The sequence below is a fragment of the Rhamphochromis longiceps genome, linkage group LG23, assembly GCF_057381845.1.
Source record: "Rhamphochromis longiceps isolate RC_006_pf linkage group LG23, R_longiceps_female_GT1.1, whole genome shotgun sequence".
Taxonomy (NCBI): domain Eukaryota; kingdom Metazoa; phylum Chordata; class Actinopteri; order Cichliformes; family Cichlidae; genus Rhamphochromis; species Rhamphochromis longiceps.
Genome location: NC_140578.1, coordinates 4,583,482 through 4,604,771, shown reverse-complemented (window position 1 = coordinate 4,604,771; position 21,290 = coordinate 4,583,482). Strand labels below are relative to the sequence as shown.

General features: G+C 43.5%; 1 protein-coding gene across 10 annotated transcripts in view; it reads right to left on the bottom strand.

The window, feature by feature from the left end:
* The window catches only part of elavl4 (ELAV like neuron-specific RNA binding protein 4), a 71,628-nt gene that overhangs the window by 31,939 nt on the left and 18,399 nt on the right, over positions 1-21,290 (bottom strand). For 7 of the 10 annotated variants that reach the window (XM_085398449.1, XM_085398446.1, XM_085398448.1 and 4 more), the window contains exons 2-3: positions 11,978-12,064; positions 6,037-6,283 (exon numbers count right to left, since the gene is read on the bottom strand). In XM_085398449.1, coding sequence (XP_085254575.1) covers positions 6,037-6,283; positions 11,978-12,064 — 334 coding nt within the window. The remainder of the gene's footprint in view (positions 1-6,036; positions 6,284-11,977; positions 12,065-21,290) is intronic. The other 3 variants (XM_085398453.1, XM_085398455.1, XM_085398454.1) reach the window with 1 other exon arrangement.

The following is a 21,290-nucleotide window of genomic DNA, read 5'->3' as shown; positions in this document are numbered from 1 at the left end:
GCCCTGTCACCAGCTTCATGTCAAAATACACCTTAGAGACTCTCAACCGCATAGGGCATGGGCAGGGGTTTGCAGAGAATGATCACAAAGGGAACAAACGGCTGCCTTAGAGCTGTACAGTAAGTGTATATCATGTGGCAACAGCCCATTTAAATAACTAAATTCATAAACAGAGCCACATCCCCCCCACGCACGTATCTACTGTAGATCCCTCTCCCACTCACTCATTCAACACATCTTTTCCTCCTGGGTTGCCAAGGTAGCAGCCACTGTTGCAGTCAGGAAGCTCCCACTCTTAGTTCCCAAGGCCCTGCTTACACCAACACACACACAAACACACACATATACAGACACACGTAAACCACCCCCTCATGGTGGCTCCCAGAGCCTTGGGGCCAATGGACTGAAGCCTGAAGTGTGTGGGCTGGTTGGCTAGCTGCACAGCTGAGAAACAGGAGACGAGAAGCCCCCTTTAAGACTCGGATAACCCTGTTATGTCAGGAATGTAGAGCCCACCCTGCTGTACCTGCTCTGATACTGAGCAGAGTCACACCCTACCAACAGTTTTGTGGCTCACATTTGTGGGGACGAAACGATTGTCTGGGTATATCTCCTGCCTAGGCATAGTGCACTCAAGAGCGGAGGATTGGAGGGCAGGTTAACCAGCCTTGAGGCGCATTCGGCCTCCGGATCCGAAGTCGGCATAAGGGACAGTCACAACCTCTTTGTTCCATGTAAAGGGCACTCAAAGCGAAATGGGGAGGGACAGAGGCTGTCTGACGTGAGGGTCACAAGAGGAGTGGTGCAGCCAGGCAAACTCAGGATGTCCAATTCTGGGTCCCGAGCAGGGGGCGGGAGGAGATTGAATGAGGGAGGGTGCTACGACGGGGGAGACAGGACATTCTGGGACCTGGGACTCTGAAACTTTAATGTGTGTCTGCCTGCGTATGCACCTCTGAGCCTGGCAGGTCTCTTAATACCTGGCTTTGGAGATGTCAAATCCTTTTTTCATCTCTTTCCTTGTCAGCTTTGTTCACGCTATCTTCAGCCTTCAGCCCGGTTCAGGTTCAGATAAATGAAACCTGCATGTGGGATATAAACACCACACCAGATCTCCCACAACATGGTTTCAGTAAGCATTTGAAAAAGTGCGTAATGGTTTTTCACCACACGGAAAAACCTGCGCTTGTGTGATTTAAGTTTTCTGGAAGGTATAAACGTCAAACAAAGAAATAGCAGGTGTTTTATTCTATCACTCTTGTAATAATGTAGAAAAATAGCTTAAATATGAAAACGATTAGCTTTGCCTCCCAGTATGTCATAAATTTATCTATTTAAATATATAACCTGATGTTTATAAACTGAATATCTAATTTGCCCCCTTATGCAAGTGCAACCATTACGTCCTTGCAGATCGTGGTTAAAATGTATGTAACTAATGGAAATGTGCTCCCCGGCTTCTGCATACAAAGCAAGCCAAATCCAACTAACCTTAAGTGGGTTTTGTTGGGCTTTTTAGCAACTACAGTTCATAAAATGTATGCATCCTTATGTAAGAATAGATTTCAGTTCATAGTTCTCGAGCTGCTGTCTGTCAGAGGTGCTCCAGCTTGAACTACTCCACATCTGACATCACAGTCCATCTATTTTTCATGGCCAACATCTGCTTGGCTTGCTACATTGTCACTACGATTTGCATCAGCTCCCCCGATTCCATGTATAAAACCAACACATGGAAGGTGACTAGAGTAGTGTGCACAAAAGGCTTCAGTCAGTGTGCTTTAGGGATGTCTTTACAGGATGCGATGTATTTCATCTGCACAAACACAAAGAAGCATATTAAAGGTGAGAGGTTTACTGCGAAAACCTGAAAAATTCTGTGGCCGCATGGGAAAATAAAAACGGCACCACAGGCAGCCAGAACGGGGCCAACGACTATTTAAAGTAAAAGTAAAATATTTAATCTGTCCCCACAAAATAAGACTCCCGAGCTCTTGGCTAGTGTAATAATTGGCACGAAATGAGGATGCAAAAAAATGGCTGCCTATAAAAGTATAACCCCACTGCAAACCCTACTCCCCTCCCTAATGCAATCAATTCTTGTTCCAGCATGAAAAGCTATTTTCTTCTTCTCCATGTCATTATGAAAACAAATGCATTCAGTTCTCCGCCAGAAATGCAGCTGATGCAGAAAAATGATCCAGAACAATGCCTTACTGACAAGGATCAGTCAATTCCATTTCTTTCTGTGTGCATATGGCCGTGTGTAGATATTCGAGAGTGCTGATTCAGTGCAGTGCAAGGTCCGCATGGGTCTTTTCAAGCTATCCATAAAGGACCGTGTATCATTTTTTCTTATGTCTAAGAGGCAGAGCTTTCAGACGGTGAATAGTTTTTCAATAAAAAGAAGAAACACACAGTGGAAACATTTATAGTGCAGAGTCTGAAAGCCATTGTGGATTTGATGTAAGCATTTCTATACGTTTCTACTGCACAGAATTAACTGTAACAAGAACAACACGTTATATCTTTAAGAGCACTAGAGCTATGTGCGTGTAAGCTAGACTTAAATAAAAGATTAACCTGCATATCCCCTGTGTGTTACGAGAGCACCAGGTAGTTGTGCAAGCAGGCAAGCAGGTAGGCGTGCGGGGAGCAACAAAGACACCCAGAGGTGGCTTTTCTACCAGCTGAAGTCAGCCGGGGTGACAGACGGAGCTGAAGTGTCTACGCCTGCCTGAGCCTCACACCGTCCTGCCGTCATTGGAGCTGACAGGAGCGAGTCCACAGGAAGCTGAGGTGACGCCGAGGACCTGTCTGTCTCATACCTCTGAGAGGTCCGAGTGCTCACACCTTGTCAGCGAGCACTCACAGGTTAGCTGAAATGCAAACACTGGTGGTGGGAAGCAGATGACACAAATGCTGATTAATCAAGTAAAAAGGAAACCAAAGAAAGACTTGTGGAAATCCTTAGTATCGGATGAGACTCGAGAAAAAATCTAAAGCGCTGTGATTTTAAAAATTCTTTATTAATTCATGGATAAGTCAGTCCTCATCAGCCTATAAGCATTATAGCCTGATCAAGACACACTTATCCATGAATTATGGTATAAGGTCTTAATACCTTATAGCCAGATGGAGACTGGTTTATCTATTAATTAATACAAGGATTTTTTTTACATTTAATTTCTTTGGACTGGCAACAACAATACTGGCGGTTTTCATTAATAATAATAATAATCAGGAAGTCTTTTTATTTTGTTTACTCTCTACTTGACCACTGAGCCTACCCTTTAAGAGCTTCTGGACTGTTTAACATTTTCTTCCTTTTCTACCAGGACTATAGCAATCTGCCTTTTTCTGAGAAATGTTTGCTTAAAGTGAATTTGAAATAGCTGATACAAATGTACCAGGGAATCTAACCACTCCTTCTTGTGTTATGAACACCAAATACACTGGAGGAATATTTCAATCTTGTAAGGATTAAATTTTTAAACTGTTATCCAAGTGCATTTCTGAATAGTTCTGTGAATTTATTTAAATTCTTACACTTTGTTCTAGACTCGTGTTCCACATACTGAATATTAGAATATGAAGGCAGCGATGCCTCGTAAGAGCCAAACTCTCATCAAGATAGACCGCTCTCACGTTTCAGTCAGAAGTTTATCTTTTTTTTTTCCTTAAAAGTATATGGAGATATTTATGACAGCTGAGAAAGGAGGGGTGCAGGGTACAGGTGTATGTAAACCTAAAAAAGTGGTCTCTTAACTCTCCCACCCTCCCTCTTGAAAACCTGGCGTAGTCTGTTAATGATTTGGATGACTGTGAGAGAGCATGAAGCCTCTTGGCATTCCCTGCTGGAAGGGATCTGTACTTTGTTAGCCTAAAAGTTTGCACAAGAAAATTGCACCCATGGGAGAGCAAAACAGGCATCCACCGTGGGGGGGATATGGAGGGGAGGGCAGGATTTATTTATAGCTTTTTTTTGCGTTGATGCTAAGTCATCAGACAGATATTGTACTGCAGAGAAGAGAAGCAGAGCAAATGGTTTAGAAGTGAGCAAACAAATATTTCTACCTCTCTCACAGTCCTGCATTTAGGGCCCGAGTAGGTTTACGGCAATTTGGTTCGTTTTTAAACTCCCTGCAAATATCTGTTGTTAGCTTGGTTCCTCGCTGCTGCTCGGAAAATCACACTTAAGGGAAAAATCAGGTGGAGAGAGAATATGGCGATAGTGATGATGACAGCTTGTGGTATTCCGGCGTTATTTTTGTACACACCATCCTCCATTATCCTGGAGTATCTGACTCTCAGGCTCCATTTTGTGGCCATTACGGCAGAAGAGGAAGATGGTCCTAAAGAGGAATCGTACTTCAAAGGACGGGCAAGGAAGCGGCAGCGGTCGGGTCAGCGGCCGTCGTCGGTTCACTGTCAAAGCTGTCATTTCGACTGGCCTTTCAGTTGTACTTAATCTGTTATGGGGAGTCTAATTCTATGATTATATTTGCATATGTATCCGTGTATGTATGTGTTTACTCTCTTCCCTTTAGCTGCCGGCTTGCTATCCGAGAATGGCTTGGTGATCTCGACTGCCTGCCTAGTGCTCTTTAATGAGATTATCAGGAGAAGAGTGTCAGTAAGTAGGATCTAAAATGAAAGCCATTATGGAGCATTATCACAGAGCTCCACCACCCCGGCCCCCCCCGATCCATCTGCTGTACGGCCACCCACACAGCCACTACACCCAGATTACAGCCGTGATTAGCACCGCAAAGTGCTGCTTAATTTAAACACCTCTGGAGAACATGTGGCACTTTGCTGCATTGCTGATTCGCTGCGCTTGAACACACACACACACGTGTGCGCACGGAGGGCAAAGATGGATTTCTCCTTATACACAACGCATTCTCTCAAGTGCTCGAGTTATTTCGAGTGACACCGGACCGAAGGCTTGTGTGCAACTCTGAAGTGTTCGTGTCATATTTGATTTCTTACAGGTGTATACATTCAACACACAACTGACTGTTGCGTCTTCACCTACCTTTGATCTCGCAGCGTGCGAGCAGTGATGTAAGCTTTGTAATGTTTGTCTTTCTTAACAGCTACTATTGTTGTCACACTTTCTTGACAACAGCAAATATGAGGAAAGATTAAAAGAGCATATATGAAAACTTGATAGAAAGTGAGAATTGACAGATGTGTGCAGAGGCCGGACTTCTTTCTCACTGACGCGTCCAGTTTAAATTTTCAGAAGAGAAAGCAAAGCCTCTTCAGCTCAGTCAGATTGTAGTGATTCACCTTGTATTTCCCCTTTTCTTTGGACAAACATCGAGTGTGTTTACATGGACATGAATATGCCCATTATGAAGCTTATCCTAGTTTTTAAAATGCATATTCAGAAACTGACATTTACTTGGTTATGCAGGTATATACCTGCATATGTGCAAAATAAACATACTATCCCAGTTGTTAATACAGGCTGTCGTTTACATGTTAGTGACATTTACATGCAACGAACTTTAGTTTTGATACCTGTGATCACACTTTACAATAACTTCACTGTGATTATTAACCTGACTTGCTCCACTATAGAAATTGGAAAACCTGCATCCTGTAGCCTGACTACGTCAAACTTGAAAAGTGCAGAATTTCAGATACTTTCGGTGTGGCCATTGATTGTGTTTCTATTTACTTGGGATCACTCGGCTGAAGCATCACAGGCATGGGTAGTCAGCAGTATGAAGATGCAAAGATAATCATATTCACATGCACTGACAAAAAAAAGGACTATTTAAATAACCAGGATACTTACGTCCATATAAACACACTCATTGAACTGCAAAATGTCCTGATTTTTACTTCGACTATATCACATATGTATTTTTATTTTGGTGAAACCCACTTTTAAGACTCACTAGGCACACCTCAAATTATAGTCCAAATTAGCGGGATCTTTTCCTAGTTTCTAAAAAGTTAATATTTGCGAAGTACAGCATCAGTATCCCAGTGCACCACAAAGAAGTCTCAGTTTTGTACCTGTGATCTTATCGCGAACCAGCTTGCAGGACTCGATCTCGCCGATGCTACCGAAGAGGCTGCGGAACTCTTCCTGGGTCATGTTCTGGGGCAGGTAGTTGACAATGAGGTTTGTCTTGCTGTCGTCGTTTGTTGGGCCGGTCTGCATTGGTGAGGGGCAGCCACGGCTGTTGTTGGTTGGCCCATTGGCTGTGGTTCCTCCTCCACTGGGGCCATTTGTCACTGGAGCCTCCATGTTACTGATGATCTGGAGAAGGGCGGAAAAAGGGACACACCAGGAAAGGAACCACACAGAGAAAGGGTAGGAAGAGACAAAGAGATGTGGCCATCATTAACAACATTTTCTTATTAAGTAGCTGCAACACTGTATGTGTAGTAAGCCTTACAAGACTCTGATGATTTTCCAAAATGTTATTTTGAAAAATTATATTAAAAGTCTCAATGAAAAGAAGAGAATCAAGCTGTGCACCCTACAGCCTTTGCTGTCTGCAGGATGCACAGCTTGATTCTCTTTGAAACAATGAGACATTTCAACATTAAACAACTGCAATGAAAACTATATTTTACAGTAAATATTAGTTAGTTAATATTCTTCTGTGGAAAAAGTAATTACACCCTTGGCTTTAAAAAATCGTATTAATAGTAGTGACTTTTTTTAAAATATCATTGCCTATAAGACATTCACTAGACTAGCTCAGTAGGTAGATGGTGGCCCCGTGACTGGAGGGTCGGGGGTTTAAATCCGCTGAACGGCTACCCTGAGGTACCCCTGAGCAAGGTACTGTCCCTACACACTGCTCCCCGGGTGCCCAATGGCTGCCCACTGCTTCACTGAGTGAATGGGTTAAATGCAGAGAGGAATTTCCCCACGGAGATCAATAAAGTATACATTAAAATTCGTGATGGCACTTTCATCAGTTTTTCTCCCTACATGTTCCAGATGTTTGAAATCTCTCCAAAGAATTTCAGAAAGATTCAAATCTGAGTTTTATTCTTAAATCCTCTTTTTTTATAACTTTCATTCTTTTGTAACTTAATTTCTTCTTTTCGATTTGCTGCATTTGATTCTCTATTTCATATTTTTACCATGTTGGAAGGTCTACTTCCAGTTCAATTTCAAATTTCGGACGGATGGTCTCAAATTATCTTAAAGTGATGTGATTCATAGTTGGATCAATACCTGTGAGCACTGTTTAAAGACAAATTTTGTTAGATTTTTCTTTGTGACTAATGTGTTTGTCTTCTTAAAATATGAACACGATTAAAATTTAGGTTTTACATGTCATATGTCCAGGTACTACTTTTTCCCTTTTATTCCTGCCTTTATAACTGATGGTTAGGTGATGAATATATACATTACAGATAAGGGTGAAAAATTTGTCCTGCTGCTCCTTGGCAGGTAGCTCCATGCCCTCCTGGGTTTTAATTGCACCTTAGAACACATATGCATCAACACTACAATGAGCGGGTGGAGGGAGGTTTGGAGTCTTCTCCCATCCCCATTCTCTGCGGCCTGCTGGAGCGGGAGGGCTAGTAGGAGGAGTTGGCCGTCCGACTGCGGTCTGGGGTGTGGGGCCTCCCTGCTGCTGCGGAGTCGGGGTGGTCTGCCTCTCCCCACCGCAGGGAAAAGGGTAACACCACCTGGGTCTGGGTGCAATTCCCCCCTCCAGGGGCAAGGGTACCTAGACCCGGTTCGTAGAGTACGCTTGGGGAGTGTGATTGTGTGTACAGTGTCTCTTTATGTCTGTCTCCACGTTGGTTGAGTGTGGAGTGAGTGCATATGAGAGCATGAGGGTGGGAATGGATGTTTGTGTCTGTGTGTGCCTGTATGTCTGTGTCTATATGTCAGGTTGGGTATCAGACGCCACCTCTCTGGGGACACCTCAGGCCCTCCAAGGTTTGGAGGCCTATCTCCACCCACCACCACTTCCCCTGCCGGTGGCGGACTCCCTCAGGTGTCGGTGTGTTGGTGGTTCTTTGTGTCTGGGGGTGGGCGTCCGGGTGCACACCGGCTCACTCCTTGGCGGCCGCTTGTCGGGGCCTGGGGCCTGGGGCTCGCTCGGGCCCCTTTGGAGGTGGGGTGCCCCCGGCCTCTCGGCCTAGGGCTCGGTCACTCAGGCGCAGCTGGGGGCCGGCGGAGCTCACGGGCGCGTCACTGCAACTCCCCCTGACTTCTGCTCCGCGGCTGCTGGGCGAGCCCTCATCTGGGACTCTCCTCAGCTCTTACTGGGACAGTGGCGCGGCTGCCCCTCTGTTGGTCTTCCATGGTCTCTTGTGTTCTGGGGGCCTCTGGATGTCTGGAGTTTTGATCTCCTCCATACCCGCTTCACACCCTGGAGGACGGGGCTGTGGCCCCCCCACACTCCCTAGCAGATCATTACATGGAGAAACCTTTGGAATGCAAGCATGCTGATCCACACAGGTATGCACACATGGGTATTCACAGACGCGGACTAAAGCTTTCTTGGCTGCTGCCTCAAAGCACACTGTGCGCTGTCTATCTTGCGTGCTGCACAATATCGTTTATTACTTAGTAAATACTGATATCTATGACTAGCTAGTTTATTGTGATGGTGCTTTGTTTTCTCTATTATTATGTTGCTCTTTGTTGTTTGCTGTCTCCTCTGTTTGTTTTTGTTTGTTTGTTTTTTTTTTTTTTTTTCTCCATACAGGTGACCCAGGAGTTTTTTTTTTCTTCTCTCTCTTCCCCCCCCTTCTCACCGTCTCTTCTCCCCTTTGGTTTTCTTTCTTTCTCTCCCCCTCTCTCTCTCATTCATTCCCCCTGTCCTATTTATTAAAAAAAAAAAAAAAAAAATGACAAAGGATGAACTGAAGCTCTGCCATCACGTAATGTCGCATACTGCTGTTTCTGATGTCATTTAGAAAAAAAAAAAAGAAAAAAAAAAAGAAAAATTTGTCCTATATAATTAATGTTCTTTTCAGACCTAAAAAATGTGACATTAGCCTTGATCAGCGAAAAAAGGCCTGTGTGTGAGCAGTAATGCTGTCAACAAGTAATTAAAATGCATGATCAACATAAGTAAACCCTTGCACAGAGTCACAAACTAAATATGCAGTGAAAACAGTGCACACACTACATTCACCGTATCTAAACACTGAGAAATAAAACAAACGGCAGACACAAAGAGGATAAACAACTTAATATTCACGAAGGCAGTAAAGCCTCTCTGAAACGTTCTCTGATAGCTACTGAGGTTTGTGGGAGGGGGCAGCAACAGGGGCAGCCCTTCAGCTAACGATCTGACTGCTGATGCTGCTGCTGTGACAGAGAGAAGTTTGCATTTTCAAATCTGGCTTTTGCAGAGCATCTCAGGATCAAAGTGTTCAAAGAGGAACTGTGAGCCTGGTGTAAGTGTGAGAAAACAGGGGGAAAAGGGTGAGAAGGAGTAAGAGCCAGAGGGGGAGGTATTGCACTTTGCTTCTCTAACACTAAGAACACATTTATATTTATCAAATGCTTATCCTAGTGAATATTCCAACAAAATGCACAGGGAGCTTATGTAAACATTTGCATAAAGATAGTTATTTATCAAATTAATAGCATAAAAAAACTAATTTGAGATGGAGACAATCCTGATGAGTTTCCCTTGGCTCTGTCTCACACGTAAGCACTTCAGCGTTTTACTTTTAGAAACAATAATGATGTTGATGCTGCAAAAAGAGTCACGAAATCTACTGCAAGACTCTTGAAATCATAAAATTGGGCAAAAGCACCGCAAATGACCTAACATGCTGAAACCCAAATTAAGATGCAAATATTCTTTAATCTCATTCAATCAAATTTTTAAAGTCATCACTCAGATCTCTTCTTTCCCCTGCTAAGCTATTCAGCTTCCAGGCTATTTTTAACTATTCTTAAGTACACGCAGACAGCCTGCACTTGGAAGCAGGGCTAGTATTAGCAAAGGAGAGACGACACTCAAGCCGTATTTCGCTCTATTTCTGGATTATCAAAAGGCCGGACCTGTGTTCTAATAATATATCTCAAAGCAGAATTTAAAAATTTCCCAGTTTGTCCAGAAATAGTTTACGATGCGTGTACTTTAATCGCTCTGCTTTTATCTGTCGACGTGTGGTAATAAATGAAATGGCAGATGAAACCGTTAACTGTTGAGTTACCGTACAAACACCATATTATAATTAAGCATGCATAAAATTGGGCTCGTTTGGAGGCTGAATTGGTAAGTGAATTCAAAACAGATGACCTAGAAAAGTCAACAGTACATTTTAATGAGAAGTAGAGAACAACTAGAGTACAATGAGCCTGTGGTTTTTATTTGAATCTGTAAAACTGTGAGTATTTCTACCTCCTACCAACTAGACCAATAAAATCTTAAGGGATAGGACACGGCTGCTTGGATGGGTTAAAGCATCCATTTCTTCCCTGACCTTTAATATTCCTTTTATCATTCAGTATCCTTCTTTTCCTCTGTCTAGTGTTTAGTAGCAGCTCCAAAAACACATCAGCCTTAAATCTGCTTCCATCTTCTTATTTTTAACACACACACGCGCCAGCACACGCTTTCATGTATTCGCAGTCTGTGGCATCTGCAGTGAGTGGAAGAGGCACGCACTCAAAGGCACACACAATCACACATACAAAGAGAGAACAATGGCTCAAGCCCACAGCAGAAAACAAACAGACAGGGAGATGTCTAAAAGCTCTCAAGATGAGAGCTGCATGCAAATTGTTCTTTTGACAGTATCCTTCCCTACTCACTCACCACTCTACCACAACACAGATACAGAGACAGACTGAGAAAGACGGGGGGAGAGAGGGAGACTGAAGAGGAAGGAGAGAATAGCATCTAGCCATAACAGAGTTGATTGGAGAGAGCCTTATTAAATCTGTTTACATTCCCTGCTGGGCTCCATTCTGTCAGAGAGACTTTCAACTCCATGGGACGTTTTCTGAGGAGGTTTTTACACCAAAATGGCTGCCTCTAATTAACAGGGACCTGCCGAGTACCAGTAGCCAATTATATTCCTCTCCTTGTCCCTGCCTACCAGCATTTGTGCTGCTCAGCAGTCCACTTCATGTTGGTTGTGAACACTCTGGCTGTCCCTGCTCTCCCACTGTGGAGCCTAGTGCTGAGAACAGACTCGCTGCATGTCCTGCTGACTGGGTACAACACATAGCCAGCACTCATAGGCTCTCAGGCTCGAGATGCGGCTTCTTTTACTCACAAGTTATCCTGCTCCTTGTGTAGGAGGCCGAGCCAGCACCAGCGCTTCTGGCTAAAAGTAATGCATCTAAACTGCGTGCAGCTGTTGAAAGCATATGAAACGGATGTGAGAGCGCGTTAGAAAAGATCTGATATAAGCTGTTGCCATTAGGATGAAAAATATCAATACCCATTCGCTGTATCGAATAGATTGGCTGGACTACACCAGTGACTTATAGTCATCGTTTAGTTAAAGCAAAGCGCAGGCTGAGGGACGTATCGCTTTTACTTTTAACGGCTGCTCGAATCCTCGACGCAAGAGAGAAAATCAAATTAAAAGCCGGATATAAGAAGGAGCAAATTGAGTAAGACTTTCGGAAAGCAGATGTCTTTTAGAATTGCCCACATTTGCAGCTTTGCATGTTAATGGAATGGTAAATAACTGTTTTTAAGTACTAAAACGTAAATGGTTCCATATAAACAGAGAAAATATGAGACATCAAAGTGCAACACTCGTTAACGGCTTCCTAAATTATATGCACACGATGAACGTGTCAGCTTTTCACTCTTCTGTGCATAGCCCCCTCTACCCTCGCAACCCCGTCCATCAATCTCTGCTCAAGTTCCAACTGTCTCAGTCAGCAGCATCACCGACCAGTGTGCATTAATGTGAACACAGTGCAACATCAGATCATATTACTTCATGGGTGTGTAAAATGGCTGGGCCATCCATTTGGCAGCAGTAGTCTCCTTACCATCTTTGGCTGTGTCAGCAATCCCTTCTCTGCCCAGCCCTGGAGCTGTGGGAGCTCTGCCTGACGCCACTGTGTCTCTGTCGACCCCTATGGAGCGGAGCACAGGGAGGGAGGGATGCACAGCCCACCGTCAACATCATACACTCACTTTACAAGGTTAGGGTTGTAGTGGGACTTGGGGAGTGGAGGGGTTGAGGATGTTGAGAAAATGGCAGCTCACTAGAAAAACACAGTTGCACCTTTGCAGTCCCCATCAGCCGTAATAAAACAAAGACAGGTGGCTCAGGGGTTTTCGTATTTGTCTCTCCATTTATTTTCTCGTTTGTCGTAAAGTAAACGAATTCAAATGCTAACACTGGATTTGGTGAGACAGAAATGTGGCCGAATCTATTATTTCTTTCATTTATTAAAACTGACGCGAGCACCTTCGGAGCCGGCAGAATAAAACCGAATGTGTGTTGATGTTGGCAGATTGGTGTGGGGACTGCAATGACCTTGGCAGGGTTTATAATGAGGGTTTCCCTCTTGCTCTCTGTGGGTAAACAAGCCTGTGGTTGAAGAGACAGAAAATGCCACAAATGAGCAGGAAGTCTGTTCGCTGGCTCTCCAGAGCAGGGGGCTTAAATGCCTGCAGCTATCTACAGATGCTACAACAGCCAATTTAGCAGGAGAAGAGGAAGAGAGGAGGTATGACCTCTGCCTTCATTTACTCCTTCAGAGGGATGAAGAGCGGGAGTGAGGGATCAGATGGGAGGAGGTAGAAAAGGCAAGGGCTGAGTAATGGGGAAGACATTTCCAATACTTCAAAGAAAAGGAGAGACAGTGGTGGGGGAGGAGGAAGAGAGTCTGTACATGTTCTGTTGTCAATGTGTCTTGTAAACTTAGGCAGGAATGCATAATGGAGGTCTAAATGAGAGTGAACTGTCAGCTTCAAAAGAGAAAAAGAAGATACAGAGGGGCTGAGAGGTCAGGGTGGAAAGGAGGACAAGAAATATAGCTTCTCCTTGCCGACTGACAGAAGCAAAAAATGCAGATTTTTTGGGATCGTATGGGGGGAAAATCAGTTGAGCCACCTTTTGTTTTAATATGGCGAGGACCAAAGGGTTGCTATTGAATAGTCTGCAAATCTGACTGGTACAAATTAATGACAAACATTTTTTTTTGTGTTTCAGGCTTTTAGTTATGCTAATGTCAGTGTCATGCAGGTGTACCAAAGCCAGTAAGCGTGTATTTAAAATCATTTAAGAGAGTCAAGAGTGGGCAGTTGGAGGGATAGCAACTCCCCACATTAGTCACAACTTAAAACCACCACATACAGTGTCGTGGACCAGCATTCATCTCATTAGGAGGGCAGAGGGCAACATACTCTACAGTCAATTTAAAACAAATGTCCCAATAAATGTAAAGTTAAGTGGCTACCCTGAAAAAAGGAAACGTTAGGCAGAGGTGAAACATCCAAATCTTTTTCACCCATTCTGCAAAGCTTTTTATTTACATTGCCGTGTGCCGCAGCAAGCAGACAATGCAGCATTATCATAGCATGTACAAATGTGGTGATAAAAATGTAAGAAGCAGCAAGCAGATGTACATGAGTCAATTTAAACAGCTAACGCATAGTGGAAGGGTGCATAATGCTGGCAAAAGGAATATTACATTTTCTTAGAAGTGCATCTCATTTCGGAGACACTGCTCAGTGCTCAACCATTCGATAAAACAAAGAAAGTCTCTCTCACTCACACACACACACTTTCATCTTTCTTCGTAGTCTCACTGTCCTTGCGTTTATCACATGAACACACGTGTGCGTCTTCTGATAAAATCTCAAATAACACTGGAATAACAGCGCAATGCAATTACATTCACCAACCATTGAGATGAAAAACTGCTCATGGATACATTTTCAATTATTCAGGGAATACATTTCAGTCTGTGCTCAGATGCTGGGAAAGGTTATTATATAATCAATACACTCTATAACGCCATTAATATTTTATGCCACAAAAGTGCTTCCTGTCTCCTTGGGCTCCCAACCAGTGGTATCTGGGCACTGCATTTGAATAGGACGAGCCTTTTCCACCTCTAGCAGGGAAGACGTGTATACATTTGCTTTCCTCTAACACTGGGAAATACACTAGGCCCACACGCAGCTGCCATCCGTTTTAGTCTACCTTTTCCTCCATATTATGCACAAGACAAGCTCACATTTCTTTTCTCCACGTGCCTAAGACACCAGTGGTACAGTTTTACCAGAATTTAGATGACAAAGTCGTTTTAACTTCCGTTTCACGTTTATCCCTCCTGTTCCGCTTTTAGCCAATAAAGCTACCACTTTATTTTTCTGGCCTGGTGCAGCCCCCCCCCCCCCCCCCTTCTCTTACAGAGCTTAGACAATCAATTTACCCTGACTTGGCCAGGATAGATGGAGGCTATAGAGACTGTGGAGCAGACAGTATGCTGCAGGATCTCTCCACTGATAGACACACTGCCTGGCAGCTACAAAATGGAGCCAGCATGCAACCATCTGACTTTGCCTCATCATCTTGCTTTATATAATTTGCCATTTCCTTATGCCTTTTCCAACTTGTTTTATTCTTTAAAATTCTGACCAGTTTTTAAAATGAGAAACGAATGGATCAGGTCAAATTCTGGATTTGCTGTCAGCTACAGACGCACTGCTAATTACATGCCCGCCTCTTGCCACCACAAAGCAAACTTCAATTCTCTCTCAGTCTGACAAACTGAAACGGAATTGGAGTTCTTACCAAACTGACTTAGACACAAAGAGATTAATACGACTTTACTATCTCAGTTTCTCGGCCAGTCGAGTTCCGTGTAATGCTCTCTGCGCTATTGATTTTTATTTTTCTCTCCTCTCCTTTTCTTCCTGGAGATCTCTCTCTCCATCTCTCCACCTCCACCATCCTCTTCCGAGCTCTGAAATGTCCTGCAGGTCAGACGGATGCTGGGCCGGATCAATCAGGGAAAGTAATCTGGGACGCCTCATGCACGCAAGCACACACACAGACACATCACAGATACTCACCAACCCACACACACACACCCTTCCTCTGTTGCACTCTGGCCTGCCTGCCTCCAGTCTCATTGATCTGCATCTACTTCACCAAATGGATTCTTCTCTTCTTCTATCCTCCTCCACCTCTTTTCTCTCTGTGTGACTCAGAATAATAAATGTTCCAGACCGCGCGAGACGTGTACGTAAGCAATTTTTCATTTAACTTTGGCTTGACTTTTTTTTCCCTCTCGCTTCTTTTTTGTGATGTTTCAGTCTTCCAGTGAGATCGATGCAGCTTTCCCACACACTTCCTCGCAGCCCCTGGGTAATCAGCACATACTTGTGTAAGGTCAGAGGTCAGGAGATGATAGGATAGGGCCAATTGCTGTGGGTTATCTCAAGAGCTCAAGATTTCACAGACAATTATAGGACGACCCAGTGTTCTTATTTTCAGATGATGAAGCTCTGATGTATTCCTCAGTATCACTTGTTTCTGAGAGTCTGGCTGAACGTAAATACTGACACACTTTGCATTTGAATGTATATGAAGGAGTCATATAACTTTCTCCACTCTATTCAGATTTATCTGGTCCAATCACTTATATGTAATTTTTAAATGCATATTTTCCATACAGAGAGCATCCTTTAAGCACAGAGACTCTGAGGACCTGCATTGCTCTATACATACGTACAGTCGTTCTCATTCACACACACAGACACACACGCCAAAGTCTCCTTTGCTCAACCAAACTGTAGGCGGAACTGAAGCCATTTGTCCACTGGCTGAATCCCAACTCTGCACCAACGCATGCAGAAAATTGGTGAGCATCTTGACTCTGGAGATGACACTTCAATTTGTTGAGCTCCAGTGACTGGTGCTCTGCAGTTCATCCCTTGTGGGCGCATGAGATCAGCTGGACACCTGCCTAGCTGTTTGGCTGAAGCCTGGAGCACAGGGGACCGGGCCTTGGAATTGAAGGCCTGGCCTTGCCTGTCAGTCCAAGTCCCTGTCCCTTAGCCCCAGCCCTGGCCTCGCCTCTCAGGTCCTCATCACAGTTCCTCTAGTTTCACACCCGTGCCAGGGCTAGTCCCTTGCCCGATGCCTTTGACCCCTATTTCTCAGCCCTGAGCTGCAAGTCACTGCAGTGCCATCTTCCCAACAGCGGTCTTCCCCTGAAGGGCATCAAATCCCATGAACAGCTTCCCAGCCTTTGTTCCACTTCTAGCTAGTGTGGCCAGCACCTCAGCTTCCAGCTCAGTCAAATCAGCAAGATGTCTCTGCTGTGCATCACTGTCTGTCCTGCTGTAATCCCTGTGACTGATGGGAGTGATCATTGTCGAGGCCCTAAGCTAGAACATTTTGGTGGATTAAAGAGGCTAAATCATGGTCTCAGCTGCTACATTTCCATTTCCATCCTTAATTAAATGTAAATGTGGTTAAAGGTTTTAGTGGAGATGGTATCTATCTAACATGTGGGGTTTATTCACAAAGTAATTACCTCGTTTCCATGGATGGTGGAGAATAGGTTTGTGTTTGTGATCCCTGATATAGCTGTGATTTAACATGACACAAAATGTGTCCATCCATTTTTAGAATACGAAAATCCTGTTTGCAATGGCTCGGTTAACATTTGGTTACTTTTACAGACTGCGGCTCTTGTGACACTGCAACAGAACCTACAGTAGCGCCATGACAAAGACTTGCACTACTCTGAGTTGCATTTCAGGGAAAAGCTTATGTTTCTGTACAACACTCATTTCCGTGTTGAGCTGAAGCTGCTTTTCGCCGGGTGGGAACGGGGACAGAGGACGCAAAAACCGACAACAAGGCAGGCAGAGCAGGCGGGCTCATCTGACTGAATCAGCACCATGTGTCATGAGCGAGGACACCACCTCCACAAGTAGCTGGCAGGTGAACGCGGCCACGCACCTGTGCAGGCAACCAGCCATTTTAGTGAGATTGTCTCCTATCTTTAGCAAAACACACTAAGGAAAACTAGTGCATACATAAACAAACATATGGCATCATGCACAAATACACAAGATTCACTCAACCTCTCAAACATTCTCCCTGTTTCTGTGCCCACCTGCACATGTTGGGTCAAAAATAAGCAATTCAGCAATGCTTCGGTATCGCAACCTAACGCGTATTACTTGCTTGCACTACCTTATAGCCATGCTAAAAGTAACCTCCCCATAAGGGGAGACCAACAGAATAAGAAACTTGTACACTCCTCTGACTGAACTCAATTTTCAGCATAATTCACAGTAGTGGGTCTAATTAAAACTGGTTTGAGGCTGGAAGTGGTAATATTGGCTTTGTTTAACAGGTATTTAAAAAGCTATAAACAGCCTGGGGGTATACGATAAGAACAAAACCTACAGCACAGCACTTACAGAGAGAACAAGGGAGAGACAGGAACACTTGCCTGGCTGCTAAGCAGAGGCAGTGCTCGTCCTAATCTAATCACTGTTTCCCCCATCAGCGGCATCTCAGACACGGCCTGCCTGTGTGCGTATGTGTGCACGTACGTGCGCGTGCGTCTGCCTTGCAGCAAAGGCATAGAGCTAAATCACATAGACACCGAATGACCGTTGTACTGGAGAATTCATTCCACAGCCCTGGGTACTATGTGAGTGTATGCTGGTGTGTATATGCGTGCTCTGAACTAATCTGGTTATTGATTCGACTCTGAACCGGAGCTCATATAATCAAATAGCTGCAAGGGAAAAGGACAGCCGTCCGTCATCTGTCTTAATGAGTAAACATTTTGATGAAGGCAAAGAATAACTCAAAGCTACGTGTAGAGGCAGAGGAGGTTACAGCTTCACTGATAGAGTGACAAGCTGAAACTTTACAGCAATCCAGTGGCGGCTGCTCGGTAATCGTCGTCCTATGCTAAGCGATATTGAAATAGCAAACTATTTCATGCCTATTTCACGCATATGTACTTTGCTCTTTTGAGTCTTTGGTACAGATAGAATCTTGGCATCATTTAAAGCTTTTGTTACATTAACTACCATATAAACCTAAAAAAATAGCCGTCTTTTGAATATGCCTCGAGTCTGACACCTTAATATTTCAGTCACTTTTCTAAAACTATAAAGTTTCCCCATACTAGTAGCTACACAATCAGTCTGGAGTTTGACTTGTCATCTGTGAAAGTCTAATCTCAGTTTAACTCGATGTGAGAGTGGTGCAATCATAAATGGCTTCTACTGCAGCACGAAGATAGGAGAGCGAGACACACAAGCCTACATGTATACCAGCACAGCTAACAGACGAGGCCCGCGGCACACCAGCTAAACCATTAAGTGTGGCGTGCATTCAAACGAACAGATTAATCCCCCCTACTGCTACGTAGTGCAGAGTAATTGAAAATGTCTACAGGAGACTATCTCTGTTCATATACTGTGGCGTATGCTTAGGAGACAATGTATAGAGGGAGGTGGCTGATTGCCACGGAAAATTCAGCAGCAGCGCTTTTTAGTCTGACAGAATGTGCCGGAGAGCCGTGCATCTACAAGATAGCACAAATCTACCTTCCTACCGTTCCAATTTTCTCTCCCCTTTTCTTTTCTCTCTCTGTACCTCCAGTGTCGACTTGACAGGTGCTGATCATGACTAATCCTGACGTTTGTTGGTTACGATAAGGATCTGATGTACCATATTCTTCATTTCCATCAAGGTGTACTGTTTAGGAGGGATGACATTCCTCTCAATTGTTAAGGGAAAATGCGTTTACTGTAATCGTCCGTATTCCTTTCGGGACAAACAAATCTATTATCAGAGATGCCATCCCAGATCTGCGTAGTTAGCTCGCACTGCTGAACCTATGCTGGGTAAGTATGGTTGATCTCGGGGAAAATAGCCTTTTTATCAACCTCTTCTTCCTGTGTTTATTGTATGTATACATATATATATATATATATATATATATATATATATATATATATATATATATATATATATATGAGAAGATGCTGTAGTTTCGTGTGTTAGTTTTAGCATACACAGTGGCCCCTAGCTTTATGAGTTTATGAGATTTCCTGGTGTCTTGGTTTATTCCATATGGCAACACTGGTCTTTTTCCTCCTTGTGTTCGCATTGCTACTGAAGATAACTCTAAATGACGCTGTGTGGGATTCTGTTTTTGTAGGCCTTAATGTGTCTATTACCAGCAACAATGGTGCCATTTTGTAGCATGTTCAGTTGCATGTTCAATCTATAATTCATCTGGCTACAGAAATATATAAATGTTTAATATGTCAGAGGCGGTGAGGCCTGTCGAAAGCATGACCTTGAAACGTCCATTAAACATCACACGGCTACAGCACTGGGGCCAGTTAAGCTGCCAAAGCCAAAAAATAGGAAAAAAAACATGCAACGTGTACACACACACGCTCTCACTCTTACACATTCACACAGCCCGTCTGCCTGCTGACGCTTTCCACTGCTTTCTGTTCCCTTTTTTCCTGGGATGCAAAATGCAGATGAGACGAGTCAGCCGCTTGTGCACAGTCTCAGGAGAAACTGCCAGTCAAATCCAAACATCTGTATGAATACCAAAACACACAGGGTACAGTGGAGGATGAGAGAAAGAGAAGGAGGGGCGAGGGACATAGAGAAGATGAGGGAGAGAGTGGATCGAGTAGAACGAGCAGTAAAGTAGCTAGGAAAGCCAGTGTTCCTCTCTCTTTCTGTATTTTTGACTGAACAAAGAGCCATATACACATGAATACCTCTTTCCTCCCATTGTATTTTCCATCGGGATATTTATTCTGAAAAGCAGCGATGCACAACAAGGGCTCGGTCCTGTGTTTGCTAGTGGGCTGAAGCGCTAACACTCCCCAGCTGATTATGTGTCTGTCTGTAGCAGTTTGAGCTGCTGCCAAAGGAATTAGGTCTAGTATTTGTGAATGCTGTTCCCCTCACAGCAGAATGCCTCACCATGCCTCTCAAATTTCTAGCTTTTTTAAAAAGGAGAGGGAAAAAAAACATTTTAAATAAATGAAGGAAATCACTGTGGAAGCCTATTAAATTTTCAACGTGACCGTTTTGTGAGTCTTCATGTGTGTTTAGGCTTCGCACAAAAGGAATATTTAAAAACCAAAGCGTGCTAATTGGGACAGAGATTGTTACAGCAGCTTCTTATTCAAACAGGCTTTTGGCTCATTAACTGCTTCCATCCAGCTTTTGTTTAAAGAAAAGTGGAAAAGACATTTAAAGACAACAAAATATTTTTCGATGTACCACCAAAAAGCTGATAGATTGCATAATGTCGTCACACAAAATACGCTGCAGCAGTGGCACAAGCTCTTGGCTCAAAGTAAGCGCAAACCCAAATATCCTGGCATCTTAGTACTGTTATGTCACATGCAAATCAAATCTTTACTTTTGAAATGTCAGCCAGCTACATATTTATACATAAATGGGATGTGTTAGTCTCAAGGGATAATAAATATTTTGTCTGGGGTAATTCTGATTTCATTTTTTTGTGTTTGTGTAGGGGAGGGTAATTGTATCTTTTCAGGTGTACGACCTGTTTGGTCATCACCTTCTTAAAATATTTAACTATCAGATTTTAATCAGGAATATTAATTCCTGCAGAATCTGCACAGATGCATACATAGTTAAACTCCTTTTCTCTGGTTCACACATCACTATCACATCTATCTAAAAGTCTCCTGAGAAAACTCTCTATAGGATGTTTTTATTGGACTCGCTGCACTAAAGTTGCCATTATCCTTGCTGACTTCTCTCTACGTGTCTCAGCTTTGATAAATCCTTTTTAATGTGCCTGAATGGGTCTGGTCATTTACACCTACAGCTAGAGAGGCGGCACACACAGTATGAGACACAGTAACACCTACATACTGTATATAAACAACACCACGCAACGCACACAATGTGACCATTTGACATTTCATCTAATTACTGTGGATGTGAAAAACCTCTGCCTGTAAAAACTGAATCAACAACAGTAACAGCAGCACAGCCATAACTGTGCTCTCTTAACACGACAAACAGAAGACCGCCATAGGCCTTCTGCTTATTTTGCATTTGTCCTTGTCTAAAGTAAACTTTATAAAACTTGGTGAGAAATTAGTGCTGACAAGCAATGCATAACCAGGGACAATACAAATTTTTCACTTAAACCTAAAAGTCTATTTTTTATCTTCAGTATAAATTACAAGCTGCTAGTTTTGATAAATCCTCTTAAAAGCAAACAGCAAATCAGCACTGACCCAGGAGAGGAGTTTAAAGGAAGTCAAAGGAGGCTGTTTTTGGGGGATTTT